The 15,574-nt window shown below is 44.3% G+C and overlaps 1 protein-coding gene across 1 annotated transcript in view; it reads left to right on the top strand.

Annotated features, from left to right (window-relative positions):
- The window catches only part of LOC138370503 (nuclear migration protein nudC-like), a 23,578-nt gene extending 8,375 nt beyond the window's left edge, over positions 1 to 15,203 (top strand). The window contains exons 2-5 of the mRNA XM_069334879.1: positions 7,310 to 7,336; positions 10,490 to 10,689; positions 12,079 to 12,281; positions 14,936 to 15,203. Of these exons, the coding sequence (XP_069190980.1) occupies positions 7,310 to 7,336; positions 10,490 to 10,689; positions 12,079 to 12,281; positions 14,936 to 14,987 (482 nt within the window). The 3' untranslated portion in view covers positions 14,988 to 15,203. The remainder of the gene's footprint in view (positions 1 to 7,309; positions 7,337 to 10,489; positions 10,690 to 12,078; positions 12,282 to 14,935) is intronic.
- The last annotated feature ends 371 nt before the right edge of the window (positions 15,204 to 15,574 follow it).

Consider the following 15,574-nt stretch of genomic DNA (forward strand, 5'->3'; position numbering starts at 1 on the left):
GAAACAAGGATAATTTCTTCACTGTTTGCTTGACATCTGTGAAGGTGCCCGCCAGCACCCCCTCCCCTGTGTACCTGCACCCCTCCCTGTGCACCCGCGCCCCCTGCACAGGTGCACAGGGGGAAGCCCTGGACTTGAATGGGGCTCAAGTTTATTATTTGGTTCTGGCCATTACATAATCCTTTTGTTATGGACTTACACTCACACTTGTGAAAGCTCATGTTCTTCTAAGCATTTTCTAAACTTCTTTTGTCAGATTTACTTTCAGCTTAATTCTCGGGAGTTAATTCTGAGCAGTATATAAATTATACATGTATGAAGGGGAAAACTTGTAAATAAAAATATAGTCATTTCAATAACTGCAGAATACTCAATTGTCAAAACAACAAAGTACAAGAATTACTTTCGGTCTACTGTAACAAAGGAAATGTAAAAAAAGGGGAACATAGCTGATTGTTAGTGGACAGTTAGTAGCGGATAGTTAGTAGTTAGTGTTAGTGGACTCCCTCGTGCAGTTTGATGTTGGGTAAAAAGTCCACGCAGAGACTGTTCTTCGTGTCTGCTAAAGAGTTCCACATTTAGACCAGACCACACGCTAGAAGGTGAAGGGACGACTACATTTCGGTCCGTCCTGGACCATTCTCAAGACAATCGACTTGAGAATGGTCCAGGACGGACCGAAACGTCGTTGTCCCTTCACCTTCTAGTGTGTGGTCTGGTAAACATTCTTCAGCCACGTTATTGTGACTCATCGCCTGCAGTTCCACATTTACTTTAGTCAAATAATTATTTTAATTACGGGAAAAAGCACTGGACCGTCTGGGTGCAGGCCACCAGTAAGTATTATATGCAGCCTGGCCTTAATGGTCCAGCTGGCTGGTACATGCGGCGTCAAGCCCGCGCTCACTTATTTCTTATGTTTATTGGGTGATATACAAAAGCTGTGGACCTCTTGTAGAGCCTCCCTGTGGCTGTTGCTTGGCTGCTCCAAGCAGCAGCCTGATGGATCAAGCCCTCACTAGTCCAGCCTCGACACGGGCTTGGCTTTGGGAGTAGGACAACTCTCAGAACCTCATCCTGGTACAATCCAGGTACTGTGCAATGCAGGCTGTTCTCAGAGCAAATCCATTACCATTAAACCCCCCCCCCCCCAACCCTTTCAAACCATCTGGATAGTTTGGGAGATTCGTGATGGCCTGAAAGCTTATTACGGTTCCAGTAATAGTCTACATGTAAACTGGCACGTGAATCTTTGTCCTAAACAGAGGTTCTTAAGTTATTACTTTATTGCACCATAAATCATGGGTTAAAATATAAAAAGTATATGCTGAAAACTCGCTCTGAAGAATATTTTTTTTGTGTGTAAACGGAATTCTCGGGTACACAATTTTCGAATCCCATATTTAACATTATCGTCAATAATTCACAGTATTAACGTAACCTAACCGTGGATAGAGAGCCGATAATAGCGTCTGCCCAGACGATAATATATGCCCAGTTGATCAGGTATCTTTTGGAGGTGTTTTATCATGTTCTCTTTTGAGCCCAACGAGAAGACATTTTTCTTGCAGTTGTGGGATCTACTTTAAAAAAGTAAGGGTTTCCGACATGATTACTTCCAGATCTACTTTATATATTGCTTTGTCGTTGTATAATGTGGCGTGACTGCGTTTTATGTTGTTTCCATTTTAATACTTTCGTTTTTCCATAGCGCAGGAGTTGGAACTTTATCTTCCTTAAACAACAACATTTTGTGCGGCCCATTGACTGACCTGATTTACATTAGACTGGAGGTTTGCTGTGTCCTCCTATGTGGTCCACTCGGCAAAATCCTATTGTCATCTGCAAAGGATGATACGGTACTATAGTTTGTATCATTGTATGTATGTGTGATGAGAACAAGTACCGGAGCAAGCACAGTACCCTGGGGGAGACTGTGCTTCTCACGGTGGATGATCCGGATTTGACTTTCCTCAGTATGAGTTAAAAATCCTTCTCCCTCCTATGCCAGTAATTCGTTTTGGGCGCATTTTTGTATGCAATAACACCATCTTGAGGTTATCTTGAGATGATTTCGGGGCTTTTTAGTGTCCCCGCGGCCCGGTCCTCGACCAGGCCTCCACCCCCAGGAAGCAGCCCGTGACAGCTGACTAACACCCAGGTACCTATTTTACTGCTAGGTAACAGGGACATAGGGTGAAAGAAACTCTGCCCATTGTTTCTTGCCGGCGCCTGGGATCGAACCCAGGACCACAGGATCACAAGTCCAGCGTGCTGTCCGCTCGGCCGACCGGCTCCATGGTCCATGGCCACAATTGTCGAGAGCTTTCACGAAATCTATGTAATTACAGTTTTTCTTGGCTTGCACGGCGCTACAGCCATACACCAGTGGTCTAGCAGTTATGAGGGGCATGAGCCTTCTTTACTGATGCCATGTTCTCCAGGGCTGTGTACACGCTGTGATTCAATGTGTTTTGTGATCTTACCATTCTTTTAGGATTTTTTTTTCAATAATTCCAGGAATAAGGGCTTGGTACAGAGTGCGTGCGCATACTGTCTGTCACTTCAAAGTCCAGTGGGGTTAGGGTGACATCTGATACATGATTTGATGGTATTACATTCATGAGGAATTAGTTTGGGTTATCGATCTTCAGTGCGTTTAAGCGTTCACTGAAAACGGAGATATACTACAACATGATACAGTAAACATGGGGGGGAACAGTTAACCAGGACATACAGTACACTGTAGTACAGTAACAACATTTAAACTTAAAGAAACTCTTGTATTCAAATCCTAGACTCTCAAATCCTAATGTTTATAACGCCATAAACATTCCATACACAGTCTTGATTAGATCTAATAGTCTGTTCCTGCAGGCAATCTTTGGTAATCCTTTAATGAAATGGTAGCTGGCTGCCAAATTGTTAAAAAACAATACCCGGTATAAACCACTAATTAAATCTCCAGATAAAACGGTCCACCAAGAATTTACTTCCCAGACTATGGACGTTCTGATTTCCAGGCGCCAAGATGAGTCCTCCAGCCAGCGAAGGTGACGTGTCACTGGCGGCTACAGCTGGAGTATCTCTACCTCGTGACCCCAACACGTGGCGGTCATACTAAACAAAGATCTTGCCTCGATAATAGGTCACAGTGACAAGGTCAGGCGAGAGAGGTGCGGAGTTGATGTGTAGTGTGAGCCCCGTTCGGTCACACGTCGTCCGCTGGGAGTGTTCCGTTGTCCGGGGACCTCTCTCTCTCTCTGTGACAAAGGTCCCCCGTCGTCCGGGGACCTCTCTCTCTGTCACAAAGATCCCCCGTCGTCCGAGGACCTCTGTCTCGGTGACAAAGGTGACCGTGGTCCCGCCGTCTGTCTAAAACCCAGCGCGCACTCACCTTGCAACACACTGCTCACGTCTCAAAATTTTTGCTTTTTTTCTTCCAGTTTGGCAAACTTTTTTTAAAACAATTGGTTAGTTGGGTATTGTGAGCGTTTGAAATACAGCCCGGCACAGTTTACCTGCAAGGTCGAATTGTGTAAACTGGTGTAGTGGTGTATTGTAGGTCTGTATCCAGTGTTACACCAGCTAGGGACCCCCCAGCCACTATACCAACTGGGGGACCCCCAGCCCCTATACCAGCTGGGGTTCAACCAGGAATTTATCATTTGGATCCTCTCTCTTGACGGCAAAGCCATCAATGTCAGTTGATGGTTGAACCAGGAAAAAGTGCCCAGGTACACGCAGGTATGCTGATGTGTCGACAGAGACGCGCGAATTGTCACGTACCACGGACAAACCAGTTGTTAAAGCTGAATTACCAAGCCAGGACCAACCACACCTCTCTGGAGCAGAGGACAGTACTGGTGTAGGAGTACTGGTAGCTGGTAGCCAAGCTTAGCGGCTCCTGGTAGCTGGTAGCCAAGCTTAGCGGCTCCTGGTAGCCAAGCTTAGCGGCTCCTGGTAGCTAAACTTAGCGGCTCCTGGTAGCTAAGCTTAGCGGCTCCTGGTAGCTAAGCTTAGCGGCTCCTGGTAGGTAAGCTTAGCAGCTCCTGGTAGCTAAGCTTAGCGGCTCCTGGTAGCTAAGGTTAGCGGCTCCTGGTAGCTAAGCTTAGCAGCTCCTGGTAGCTAAGCTTAGCGGCTCCTGGTAGCTAAGCTTAGCGGTTCCTGGTAGCAAAGCTCTCCTGGTAGCTAAGCTTAGCGGCTCCTGGTAGCTAAGCTTAGCGGTTCCTGGTAGCAAAGCTCTCCTGGTAGCTAAGCTTAGCGGCTCCTGGTAGCTCGTAGCCAAGCTTAGCGGCTCCTGATAGCTTGTTCGCAATGTCCCTCCGCCCCCCCCCCTCCTTTCTTATTTACAATGGGGCTTTGTGTGAATGGTAGACAGGTGCCTGGAGAGTACCAGGGGAAAGACCTGGTGTAGGAGTAGGCTGTGAAAGCCACTACTGACGAAAGACTGGTGGTACTGGAGACCAGTACCTCCTAGCGGTGGCGCGGACGGAGCCCCTCTCACGGGGCTGGCCAGGACGGTTCTGCGTCACTATAACCTTCAGTTATCATTGGTGGAGAGACACCTGCCAACACTAGTGGCTGGACAAAGGCAGCAGCAGCACCCTCATCCCAGTGTGTGTGTGTGTGTGTGTGGGCGGGCTCGTCTTGGCTCGCTGACCACCCTCTTTACCCGCCATTTTAATAGTACGAGTTAAGGTCACTTCTGAGAGCGATACTATATTCACAATACGGGAGATCTGCAGGTGATTAATCATGTAGGACAAGGTGAACGTGCACACACTCAGGTTGTGTGTACCTTGCTGTGTGTGTGTGCGCGCGTGTGTACACACTAACTAGTATGTTTGCATATGTACATGATATATACACACAGGAGAAACCACTGGCTCACCCACAGTCTGGTCCTCGTGGCAGCCACCAGTGTTGCCTTAAATGTATGAGAACAATCGGGGTATATTCTTGCTTGGTCTCTTAAACCAGGTTTCCTAGTTTGTTTTCCTGTAGTGTGTGTGTGTGTGTGTGTGTGTGTGTGTGTGTGTGTGTGTGTGTGTGTGTGTGTGTGTGTGTGCGTGTGTGTGTGCGTGTGTGCGTATGTGCGTGTGTGTGTGTGTGTGTGTGTGTGTGTGTGTGTGTGTGTGTGTGTGTGTGTGTACTCACCTGTTTGTGCTTGCGGGGGTTGAGCTTTGGCTCTTTGGTCCCGCCTCTCAACTGTCAATCAACTGGTGACCAACTGTGTGTGTGTCTGTACTCACCTAATTGTGTCTGCAGGATCGATCATTGACTCTTGCATCCCGCCTCCCGTGTGTGTGTGTGTGCTCGCCTAGATGTACTTGTATGGTCGAGGTAGCTCCAAGCTCCGCCCTCAAAACGTTCTTGGACTAATGCAGTGACATTTCTCACGAGTTTATCATATTTACATTTTAAATTTTAATTCGAATTAGCTTCGACGACTTTCGTGTCTGTGTACCACATCTTGACAGCTCTAAGACTTAAAAAGTTCTTTCTGGCGTCCCTGTGACTCATCTACGTCTCGAGTTTCTATCTATGACCCCTCGTTCTGCTGTTCCTAGCTTTGAACAATGCTATTTGTCAATTTTCTTTAGTCTTGTATATCATTTCCCCCTGTCTCTCCTTTCCCTCTATCTCTCCTTTCCTGCAGTGTGTGTGTGTGTGTTTGTGTGTACGCTTGCCTATATGTTCTTGAAGGGTAGATCTAGGCTGTCCAATCGACTTGAGAATGGTCCAGGACGGACCGAAACGTCGTCGTCCCTTCACCTTCTAGTGTGTGGTCTGGTCAACATAGATCTAGGCTCCTAACTCGGGCGTGTGCGATCGCGCGCGTGCGTAAATGTGCGTGCGTGCGTTCACCGTCGTTTGATAGTACACGAGCATTGGGAAGAGCAGTAGAAAGCTTCCCACGGTGGCTGACCTCTCCCACAGGTGACGCTGGGCTTGGGGGGGGGGGGGGGGTCCCACTCTTCATAGTCAACCTTAAACTCTTGTTTTGTGTGTTCAATGTGGATGGTGACGTCATTCGCGGGGTTAAATGACGTCAGGGTTGACGTCATTCAACGTCAACCCCAGCTTGCACGGGTTGAGTTGTACTCTTTCGGCGCGCCTCTCAACTGCCAATCAACTGTTACTAACTACTATTTATTTTGTAATGTGTACAAAAAACTACTGTGTACTGTGTTTTTTGTGTGTATTCACCTTGTTATGCTTGCGGGAGTCGAGCTCTGGCTCTTTGATCCCGCCTCTCAACTGTCAATCAACTGGTGTACAGGTTCCTGAGCCTACTGGGCTCTATCATATCTACATTTGAAACTGTGTATGGAGTCAGCCTCCACCACATCACTGCCTAATGCATTATATTTGTCAACCACTCTGACACTAAAAAAAAAAACAAATTATAATATCTCTCTGGCTCATTTGGGCACTTAATTTCCACCTGTGTTCCCTAATGCGCGTGCCCCTTGTGTTAAATAGTATGTCTTTATCTACCCCGTCAATTCCTTCGAGAATCTTGTATGTGGTGATCATGTCCCCCCCTAAATCTTCTGTAAGGGGGCTGGGGGGGGATCATTATGTGTGTGAGTGAGTGAGAGCACAAGCACCTCCCCGGTTCTCACATCACTTAGTAACACTCAATTGCTGTCATAAACCGGTTTATCATGTTAGAATTTCTTTACCGTTGGAGGTGGTTGTGTATACCTGCTTCCAGAAGCACTATACAGCTGACTGTAGACAAGTCACCTGCGGTGATTCACTCGACTGTTGGTATATTTGTAGGGTAAACATCTCCACGTGTTGATTATCCGTCCCTTCGTCCTCCCCACCATCCCCCACTCCACTGTCCCCTCGTCCTCCCCACCATCCCCCACTCCACCGTCCCCTCGTCCTCCCCCACTCTCACGGGCGTGTGCGCTTGCCTAATTGTACACACCTGGTTGTGCTTGTGGGGGGGGGGGGGGGGCGTGCGCACTTAGGCTTTATGTGGTGCCACCTTGCAGTCAACTGGTGTGCTGGGTCCTGAGTCTGTTGGGCTCTGTCGTATCGACATTTGAAGCTGTGTGTAGTCTGTGTGGGCGTTATTGCTTGAATGTATTTGCAGGTACATTATATATAATGAGTTTTTAAATCGTTACATGTTTGTTCGTGTGTGTGTGAGACTGTGTACACGTGGTGGCTGCCGTACTGGCGTGTACAGGCGCCTGTGTCCCTAAGAGGCATACTTGTGTGCACACAAACATGAACACGCGCAAAAAAATGCTTACTGTACATATTAACACGTGATTTATCTTTCCAGGTATGATGGCAATTAGTGTCGGGGCAGGTAAGTCAGGTGTGGGAGAGGTAAGTAAGTAAGTAAGTCAGGTGTGGGAGAAGCAAGTCAGGGGTGGGGACAAAAATCAAACTGAAATCCCCCCTACAAAATGCAGTCGAATCACACACGGTAGAAGGGCAGTTATTCCTACGCGGTTCTCCCAATATGGATGTATATACCCTTAAAATTTAAGGCGAGTGAGCATACCAGGTGAGCATTGTAACAGGCCAAAACCAGCCTACTGGAGTGTGGAGTGGAGACAATGGTGGGCATTGTTTCACTCTCTCCAGACGATTCCTTCTATTCTTTCAGGATTTCACTCATTTCTTTGATATCCTGTGTGTATAAACCTTGTCTTATACGTGTTGGTCTAATGGTTTTGGAAGTTCAGTTTTATTTTGTATGTGAAAAAGTATATTTTTTTGTATCTTGTATCTTATGTATTTCAATTACATTTGTATTTATACAAATGTACATGTTAAATGTATATATTGAAATATATACATTTGTATTTCCTTTGTCTTGTATAAAAGCTTCAGCTTCTCGATTTCTTCACTCCAGCTTTCAAAGTTATTTTTGAGTCCAATTGAAAAGATCCATTTTTATATTATATTTAATATCTATCGAGTGATTGTTTTAAATTAAATGTTAAGGAAAATTTGGCTTCGTATATAAGTGTGTGTATATATATATATATATATTATAATATATAATATTGTGACGGTTAAGTGTAGGTGTTCGGCAGTCCTCCTAATGGCTGGTGTCAATGCCTATCACATTTTAGAAAAAAAAGATAGACTGCTTGGCTGTTGTCTGTGGTAAAGTAAGGGAAGACACGTAAAAGTCATAGTATGAACAATGAAACTTTAATTAACTTGAAAGATTATGAACAAAGGGAATCCCTTGGGTATGTACAGTGCAAACAAACAAGTCAAAAAATATAACACAAATTAAGAACAAGGGTGACGTTACTCTACACATAAAATAAAGACAAAGAATGATTAAACAGGTGGTGAGAATATAGCGCTAGCTGAGAACCTCCACCAATAAACAGAGTGTATATTAGTTGGTTGTTCACAGCTTGAGAGCACAAGGATATTCTGACTTCAATGGCTGGTTCAGGCCCAGACATCGACTTGGTAGATGGCGCTGAGGTGCAGGTGTGCAGTCGGCGGGTCACCAATCAGATATACACACACACATATATATATATATATATATATATATATATATATATATATATATATATATATATATATATAATATATATATATGTATATATATATAACATATATATATATATATATATAATAATCTCTGAAAACTCTTTTGGCCCAACCAGGATTCGAACCTCTGCCACCCGGGATCACCCCCTGGTGTGCAGGGTGCCGTAACCACTTCACCATTGATCGTCTCACTAGTAAAGGGGTTATAGTACCCTGCACGCCAAAAGGGGAGGAGTGTTATCCCGGACAGCAAGGGTTCGAATCCTCGTCTCCCCCCCCCCCCCCCCCCCAGAAAAAAAATAAAAAGAGTTCTTAGTGAGTTATTGCATTTGTCATATATAAATTATGATGACAAACACATTAGAATGTGTTAGAAGCACGTGACTTGGAATGACTGAAGACCGCCTATGAAATCCCTCAAATCATCGCCAAACACTTGAAGGATATCTTGACAGCCGGGGGTAGAAAGCATGCCTTGACCCCAAGCAAGCAGGCCAGAGTGAATTCAAGACGAAGATCAAATTACGGATTGACAAACCGCACTCTTAATTAAATTATTACCTTGTGTCAAACGTTCGAACTGACCTAATGTCGCTATATTTGTTTACTGAACTTATGGGGATAATCTATGTTTTTTTTTTAAGCATTTATCACATTAATGGGAGGTCCACTGTTGGTCGAATGGATCAGGTGAGAATGGTATGATGTATACCTAATTTGTTTAATGAGTTGCAGTATTTGTGTAACACCTGAGTTTCCTCTCTATTGTAGTGTGGTGACCCTGGCACTGTTGTGGTGACCCTGGCACTGTTGTGGTGACCCTGGCACTGTTGTGGTGACCCTGGCACTGTTGTGGTGACCTTGGCACTCTTGTGGTGACCCTGGCACTCTTGTGGTGACCCTGGCACTGTTGGGGTGGCCCTGTCACTGTCCCGGCGACCATGGCACTATCGCGGCGAGTCCTCGGCGAGTGACAGGTGTTGGTGGGTGTAGAGTATATGGAGGTCATGGAGTATGTGAATGGTTTGTGCCTGGAGCATGCCTAGAGCTTCGGCTTCACACACGTTGGGTCAGCGGTTGGAATCACTTAGAACCCCGGGTGCATGTAACACACACACACACACACACACACACACACACACACACACAGACACACACCTGTACTAGACATAAAGATATCTTCACGCCGGAGGTCACCGTTCCTTGAAGTTATAACGGAGAGCTGGGTTTTGGCTCATGGAATGTCTTCATCAGGTATATATATATAATATATATATATATATATATATATATATATATATATATATATATATATATATATATATATATGTATATATATATATGTAGCTGTTGTTGTTATAGATTGTTACTCAGAACTAGTTCCAAGTAGCACAGGCTATGGCGAGCCCGTAGTGGACTTACCTGGCACAGGAGCGGTGCCTATATGTAGCTGATTGATTGATTGATGAAGATTAAGCCACCCAAAAAGTGGCACGGGCATGAATAGCCCGTAAGTGGTGGCCCTTTTAAGCCATTACCAGTATCAAGAGCTGATACTGGAGATCTGTGGAGGTGCGAATGCACCCTGCCTGACGGGAGATGTCTCCCTTATGAATGTGTTTAAGATGAAGATGAAGCAACCCAAAAGGTGGCACGGGCATAAATAGCCCGTAAGTGGTGGCCCTTTTAAGCCATTACCAGTATCAAGAGCTGATACTGGAGATCTGTGGAGGTGCGACTGCACCCTGCGTGACGGGAGATGTCTCCCGGACCAAATGGTGACCAGATGGTCTATATGTAGCCACAGAGGCTGGGTTATATATAGAGGCTTTAAGGGCTATTCATGCCCGTGCCCACCTCTTGGGTGGCTTGATCTTTATCAACCAATCGGAGAAGCTGGCGGTGTATACCGACCCCCGCCGACACTAACCGTACTGGTGTTTGCAGGTGTGGGTACCCCTCGGGGTCAAGGTCAAGTCCCGGGACGTGGTGGTGGAGTGGGGCAGGCGTACCGTCAAGGCCGGCCTCCGGAACGCCACCCCCATTCTCCAAGGTGACCTCTACAACGAGGTCAAGGTCGAGGAGTGCAACTGGTTCCTGGAGAATGGCAACACACTCGTACTCACGCTGGAGAAGGTAAGTTGAATTTGGTGAATTTGGAAGTTGAATTTGAATTCGAAATTTGAATTTTGAATTTGAAAAGTGCTTGCTGGTGAGCGTATTTGCCAGCTTTGTGATGTTATCAGTGCATTGTGCCCGTGTTGTTATCACTGGTGCTGCTCATCGCACTAGGCCTAGAGCTCTTGGGCCAGATTCACGAAAGCACTTACGCAAGCACTTACGAACGTGTACATCTTTCCTCAATCTTTGACGGCTTTGGTTACATTTATTAAATAGTTTACAAGCATGAAAACTTGCCAATCAACTGTTGTTATTGTTATAAACAGCCTCCTGGTGCTTCGGAGCTCATTAACTGTTTAATAATTGTAAACAAAGTCGCCAAACATTGACAAAAGATGTACAGGTTCGTAAGTGCTTGCGTAAGTGCTTTCGTGAATCTGGCCCCTTGCCACAGCCTTGTACAACAATTTGGGTCAACAACCGAAGCTGAGCCTTGATTATATTGTCACAGAAATAGTTGAATTGTTGTTGAAATGAGCAAATGTTCTCATTTCGTTGATTAGTGACCTTGTACAAAATATAAATATTGTATTTGAAAAATATAATTGTCAAATAAGATGTTTTATAACTAAATTATAATTATTTATTATTATTATTATTATTATTGTTGGCAAAAAATTCAAAAATATTATAACGTAGTCTGTCCTTAAGACGTTTTCTATTGTAGGTGATATCATAGAAAATGAGTTAAGAGTGAGGATGAACTTCATCATACTGTACTTAAGTCCTGAAATACTTTGAGTGCAGTAAATGTCAGCCAAGTTTCCTCAGCGGGTGTATGAATGATGTGATTAGGCGAGATAGAGATAATATGTACACATGTACAGTATAGCTGTCAGCCTTTTATCAGCAGACAACAGGTACATATAGAATTCTGTTACTATAAGGAATATCGGACAAGATAAGTCTCCACAAGAGAACTTGATTAAAGCGCTCATTCCAGGCATTTCATATTTGTGTTCTTTTGTAACTGTTGCCACAGTTCTTTGAAGTTTAGTAATCTCTGGTGACAGCTAGAAAGTTATGTCATCACCTGGTAATCCAGCAATATACATGAATAGGTTCTAGAGATGGTAATAGGAATTGGAGGGAGGTGTGAGGGAAGAGGTCAGAGGATGTGGCAAGAGTCCTTGTGTTGACAGAGCCAGGTGTGCCAGCTGGAAGCATGCTTCAGAAGCAGATATGGCAGCAGCGGCAGAAACGGAATGCACTGCTGGAGGGGAGTACCTTAGAATAAAGGAAACTACTGAATTGTGTACATGTCGTACAAATGTGTACTTTACATTTGCAGTACAGTATTTTTATTATTGCCAGATTCTATGACTAATTTTGATGCTCCTTTAGATTAACAAGATGGAGTGGTGGTCTCGCTTGGTGACCTCGGACCCAGAGATCAATACACAAAAAGTTAACCCAGAACCCTCAAAATTGGGTGACTTAGATGGAGAGACAAGAGGCATGGTAGAAAAGATGATGTATGATCAGCGACAAAAGGAGATGGGATTACCTACCTCAGAGGAACAAAAGAAGCAAGATGTTCTTAAAAAGTAAGCTGTACTGTATTCTGAATCCTCTTCACTCCAACTCCTGTAGTGACCCTGGGAGTTGGTTCCCAGGGTCACAAGGTTGGTTGATAATGTACTTAATGTTTTCATATATTTGCCTGAATTTACCTGATGGCCACTACCACACTAGTGGTCTCCATGAGGACAGGAAGCCAGCATCTTGTCAAAGGTCTCCCCATTTGTCCTGGTGATTTTTTCCTGCTGGATTTTAAAGTTTAGCAAGGTTTTGGCATTTATGGCTTTGGCAGGAAAGGGAAGGAAACTGTCAGGGGAAAAGTCATTACAGTATGACTATAAAGCAATTAGAAGGGATAAGGATTTGGGATGGGATGTGGGGAAGGAATGGTGCCCAACCATTTGGACAGTCAAGGACTAAACGCCGATCTGCAAGAAGTGAGACCTTTGCTCTACTCTCCAGTAAAAGTGGTTGGGTGGTTTCATGTTGCTGCATGTTAGGTCAGTGACACATGCAACTTCAAGTCATGTGGGACTTTTTCCCCTGATGAGCTCCAACTTGCCCATTCCTTAATGGGTGTTCCAAGGTATTAAGCAGCAGTTGTTTTGGATCACTGGTTTTCTGTTTTGCAGCAAGCAAGGTTTTGTGCCAAGTTGGTTGCCCCGGATGTGCTTGGATTTTAGGGACTTGGGTTTGGGGGTGTTGGGCACCTTGACCGTGGATCTTTCCACACTTCTTCCTTCACTGGTGGGCGTGGTTTGCCCTTCTTCTTTCTTCCCTGCTTATGACTCAGGTGTTTGAGAGTTTCAGACTCAGGATAAGATTTGGCTCTGGATGTGGCTTGGGCAGCTCCAGAGGTTACCCCTTCCAATGTGGGTGCGAAGGCAGTTGAGCTGCTCTTTCCTGCCGAGGCTTCCGAGTCCTCCCAGCCGACTCCTTCTTATGAGGCCTCTCCCTTGAACTCTGTCTATCCTTTCCCGGGCAGTGGGCGTGAATGAATGTTCAGCCCTAGGGCCCTTGCCTGCGGTTCCCGGGGTTTGGAAGGGGTCCGATAGGAGATCTCATTGATCCTGCGTGGGGCCCTTGTGCCCCCTCTGCAGGGCCTTCTTTTGCAGGACAAGTGGTTTTCTTCTACCCCTTCTATGTGTGATTTTGAGTTAGGTGGGCTTTCACCAGGGTTTGTTTCTGGGTGCCATTGGGTGTTCCAGTTTAGTCTTTCCAGAGGTTTTCCTCCACCCGGGTTATCCCTTCGGAGGCTCAGGAGGCTATTGGTGCTTGCCTCCAAAGGCGTAACCCGGTTTATGCCTTTGTTATGGATACAGCCTCTTTTGAGTTTGGTTCTTTTCCATACTGAGTATTAGGTTCATTATGAGGTTCTAAGAGTCTTCCTGTCTAATGGACTGTCCTTTGGTTTCGCTAGGGGCTTGGTGCGGCTTTTGTCGTACCTGCATACTTGATTGGTGGGAAGCATCTCCTGTTTTGCAAGGGAGCCCTCTGCAGTCCCTCAATGTGTGCCTCTTCACCCCTGTAATTCCCCATGATGTGGGTCTTGTGCAGCTGCATGCTTATGTTCCCTTTCTTGTGACTGCCTGTGTGTTGTTTTGGTATGCCTACCTTTCTGGGTGCCTTCCCTGGATGATGGCAGACTTTACATTTAAAGTATTCATGGGCCATTGCTTCCTTTGCCTCTCTGAAGGGGCCAGGTTCCGGCTCGTGGTCCCTGGAAGGCAAAAAGACCTCGCCAACTGATGACTCCGAGTACTATGACACTTTATCAGTAAGATAGCTTCAGGGAGCCACTGAGGCTCGCCAAGAAATAGGCATTTCATTTACACTCGACGCTCAATTTTTTGTACATTACTCTACATTATTCTTTCAGTGGTAAGGAAGGTAAAAACGCAAACTCTGTCACTGTTATTTTTATAATTACAGTATTTAACATAAGCCTCGTGTGTTATCATTGTTGGATTTTCCTTAACCAACTATATACATATTAACTTTTGTTTGTCAAAATTACAAATTGTTCATATATAGGAATATACCATTGTAGCCTACTAGTGCTTGTAGACATCAGATAAGTGTTACATTACATTTTAAGTGTATGATTTTTCTTAATACTGTACAGTTTATCATTTTATTGGTAAAAGTAGATACTGTACTGTGCTAGAGTTAAGACTTGTTTGACTAATAAATTTAACATCTCGCTTAATGTTTCTGTAATGGGATCAAATATATATGTAAGTTTTTTGCTTTCCTATTAAGCTTGTTCCCATGTTAGACTTTGATTTCTTTTTTGTATATACTGCACTGTAATTCAATGTGTTTTCATTCGTTTTTCTTTGCATTATATCAGAGGCAAGGAGATGCATGTGCTCTTCTTCTTCTAAATGTACAGTACTGTAGAAGGAAAGCAGCTAGTAATTTATAGCAGACTCATATGCACATGAGAACTAATTGTTTATTATTACTGTATATAATCTGTCACAAGTCGACTGTCACAAGTCGAGCCTGGCTTCGGGCCGGGCTTGGGGAGCAGAAGAACTCCCAGAACCCCATCAAGCAGGTATAATGGTGGTATTAATGTAGCCTGTAGCAGAGAAAAACCAATTAACTGTTATTAGTTCACAATTTGATGCAATTTATAGAACTAAAATTTCCTTTTTCTTACTTTCTAATTCAGGTTCATGGAACAGCACCCAGAAATGGACTTCTCAAAGTGTAAGTTCAATTAATGATGTAAACTTGTAATTAAAATTTGCTGATCCATATGTAATTTTCACTTGTACTGTATAAGCTTTTTCAGTTTAGAATAATTGTATTATTTGCAACTCTCCAGTAACCTGTAACTCGCTGCAAATATCTCTTGTTAAACAAAAACAAAAGAAAGGAAAAGTAATATGCACTTCTTATATCTCCTTAAGTTTTCTAATAAATTTTGATTAGTGTGATTACACTTTTCCTAATAATATCCCAAGAGAATATTACAGCTATCTTAAGAGTTAACTCCCTTCACATACTGTGAGAGGCACTGCAGACCACTGGTCCCTTGAGAGGCATTCATTGTCCATAACATGCTTACAACTAAACGATGACTGAAGAGGGTCTACAAAGAAATTTGTACGTACAAAATAAGGTACCTAAAACAAAGCGGCAAACACTCATTGAAATATAAAAATGCCATCTTTCACTTCATGTTTCGGTCTTCATAAGATGCTGTCACTTAATACTTGTGTATACGAAAGACAGATACTAACGACGAGTTGCAAGGCTGAAGGTGTGATGACCAAATCACACATCAGAAAATGGAAAAATTACGATA

Source organism: Procambarus clarkii, chromosome 32, assembly GCF_040958095.1.
Source record: "Procambarus clarkii isolate CNS0578487 chromosome 32, FALCON_Pclarkii_2.0, whole genome shotgun sequence".
In the NCBI taxonomy this organism is placed as follows: domain Eukaryota; kingdom Metazoa; phylum Arthropoda; class Malacostraca; order Decapoda; family Cambaridae; genus Procambarus; species Procambarus clarkii.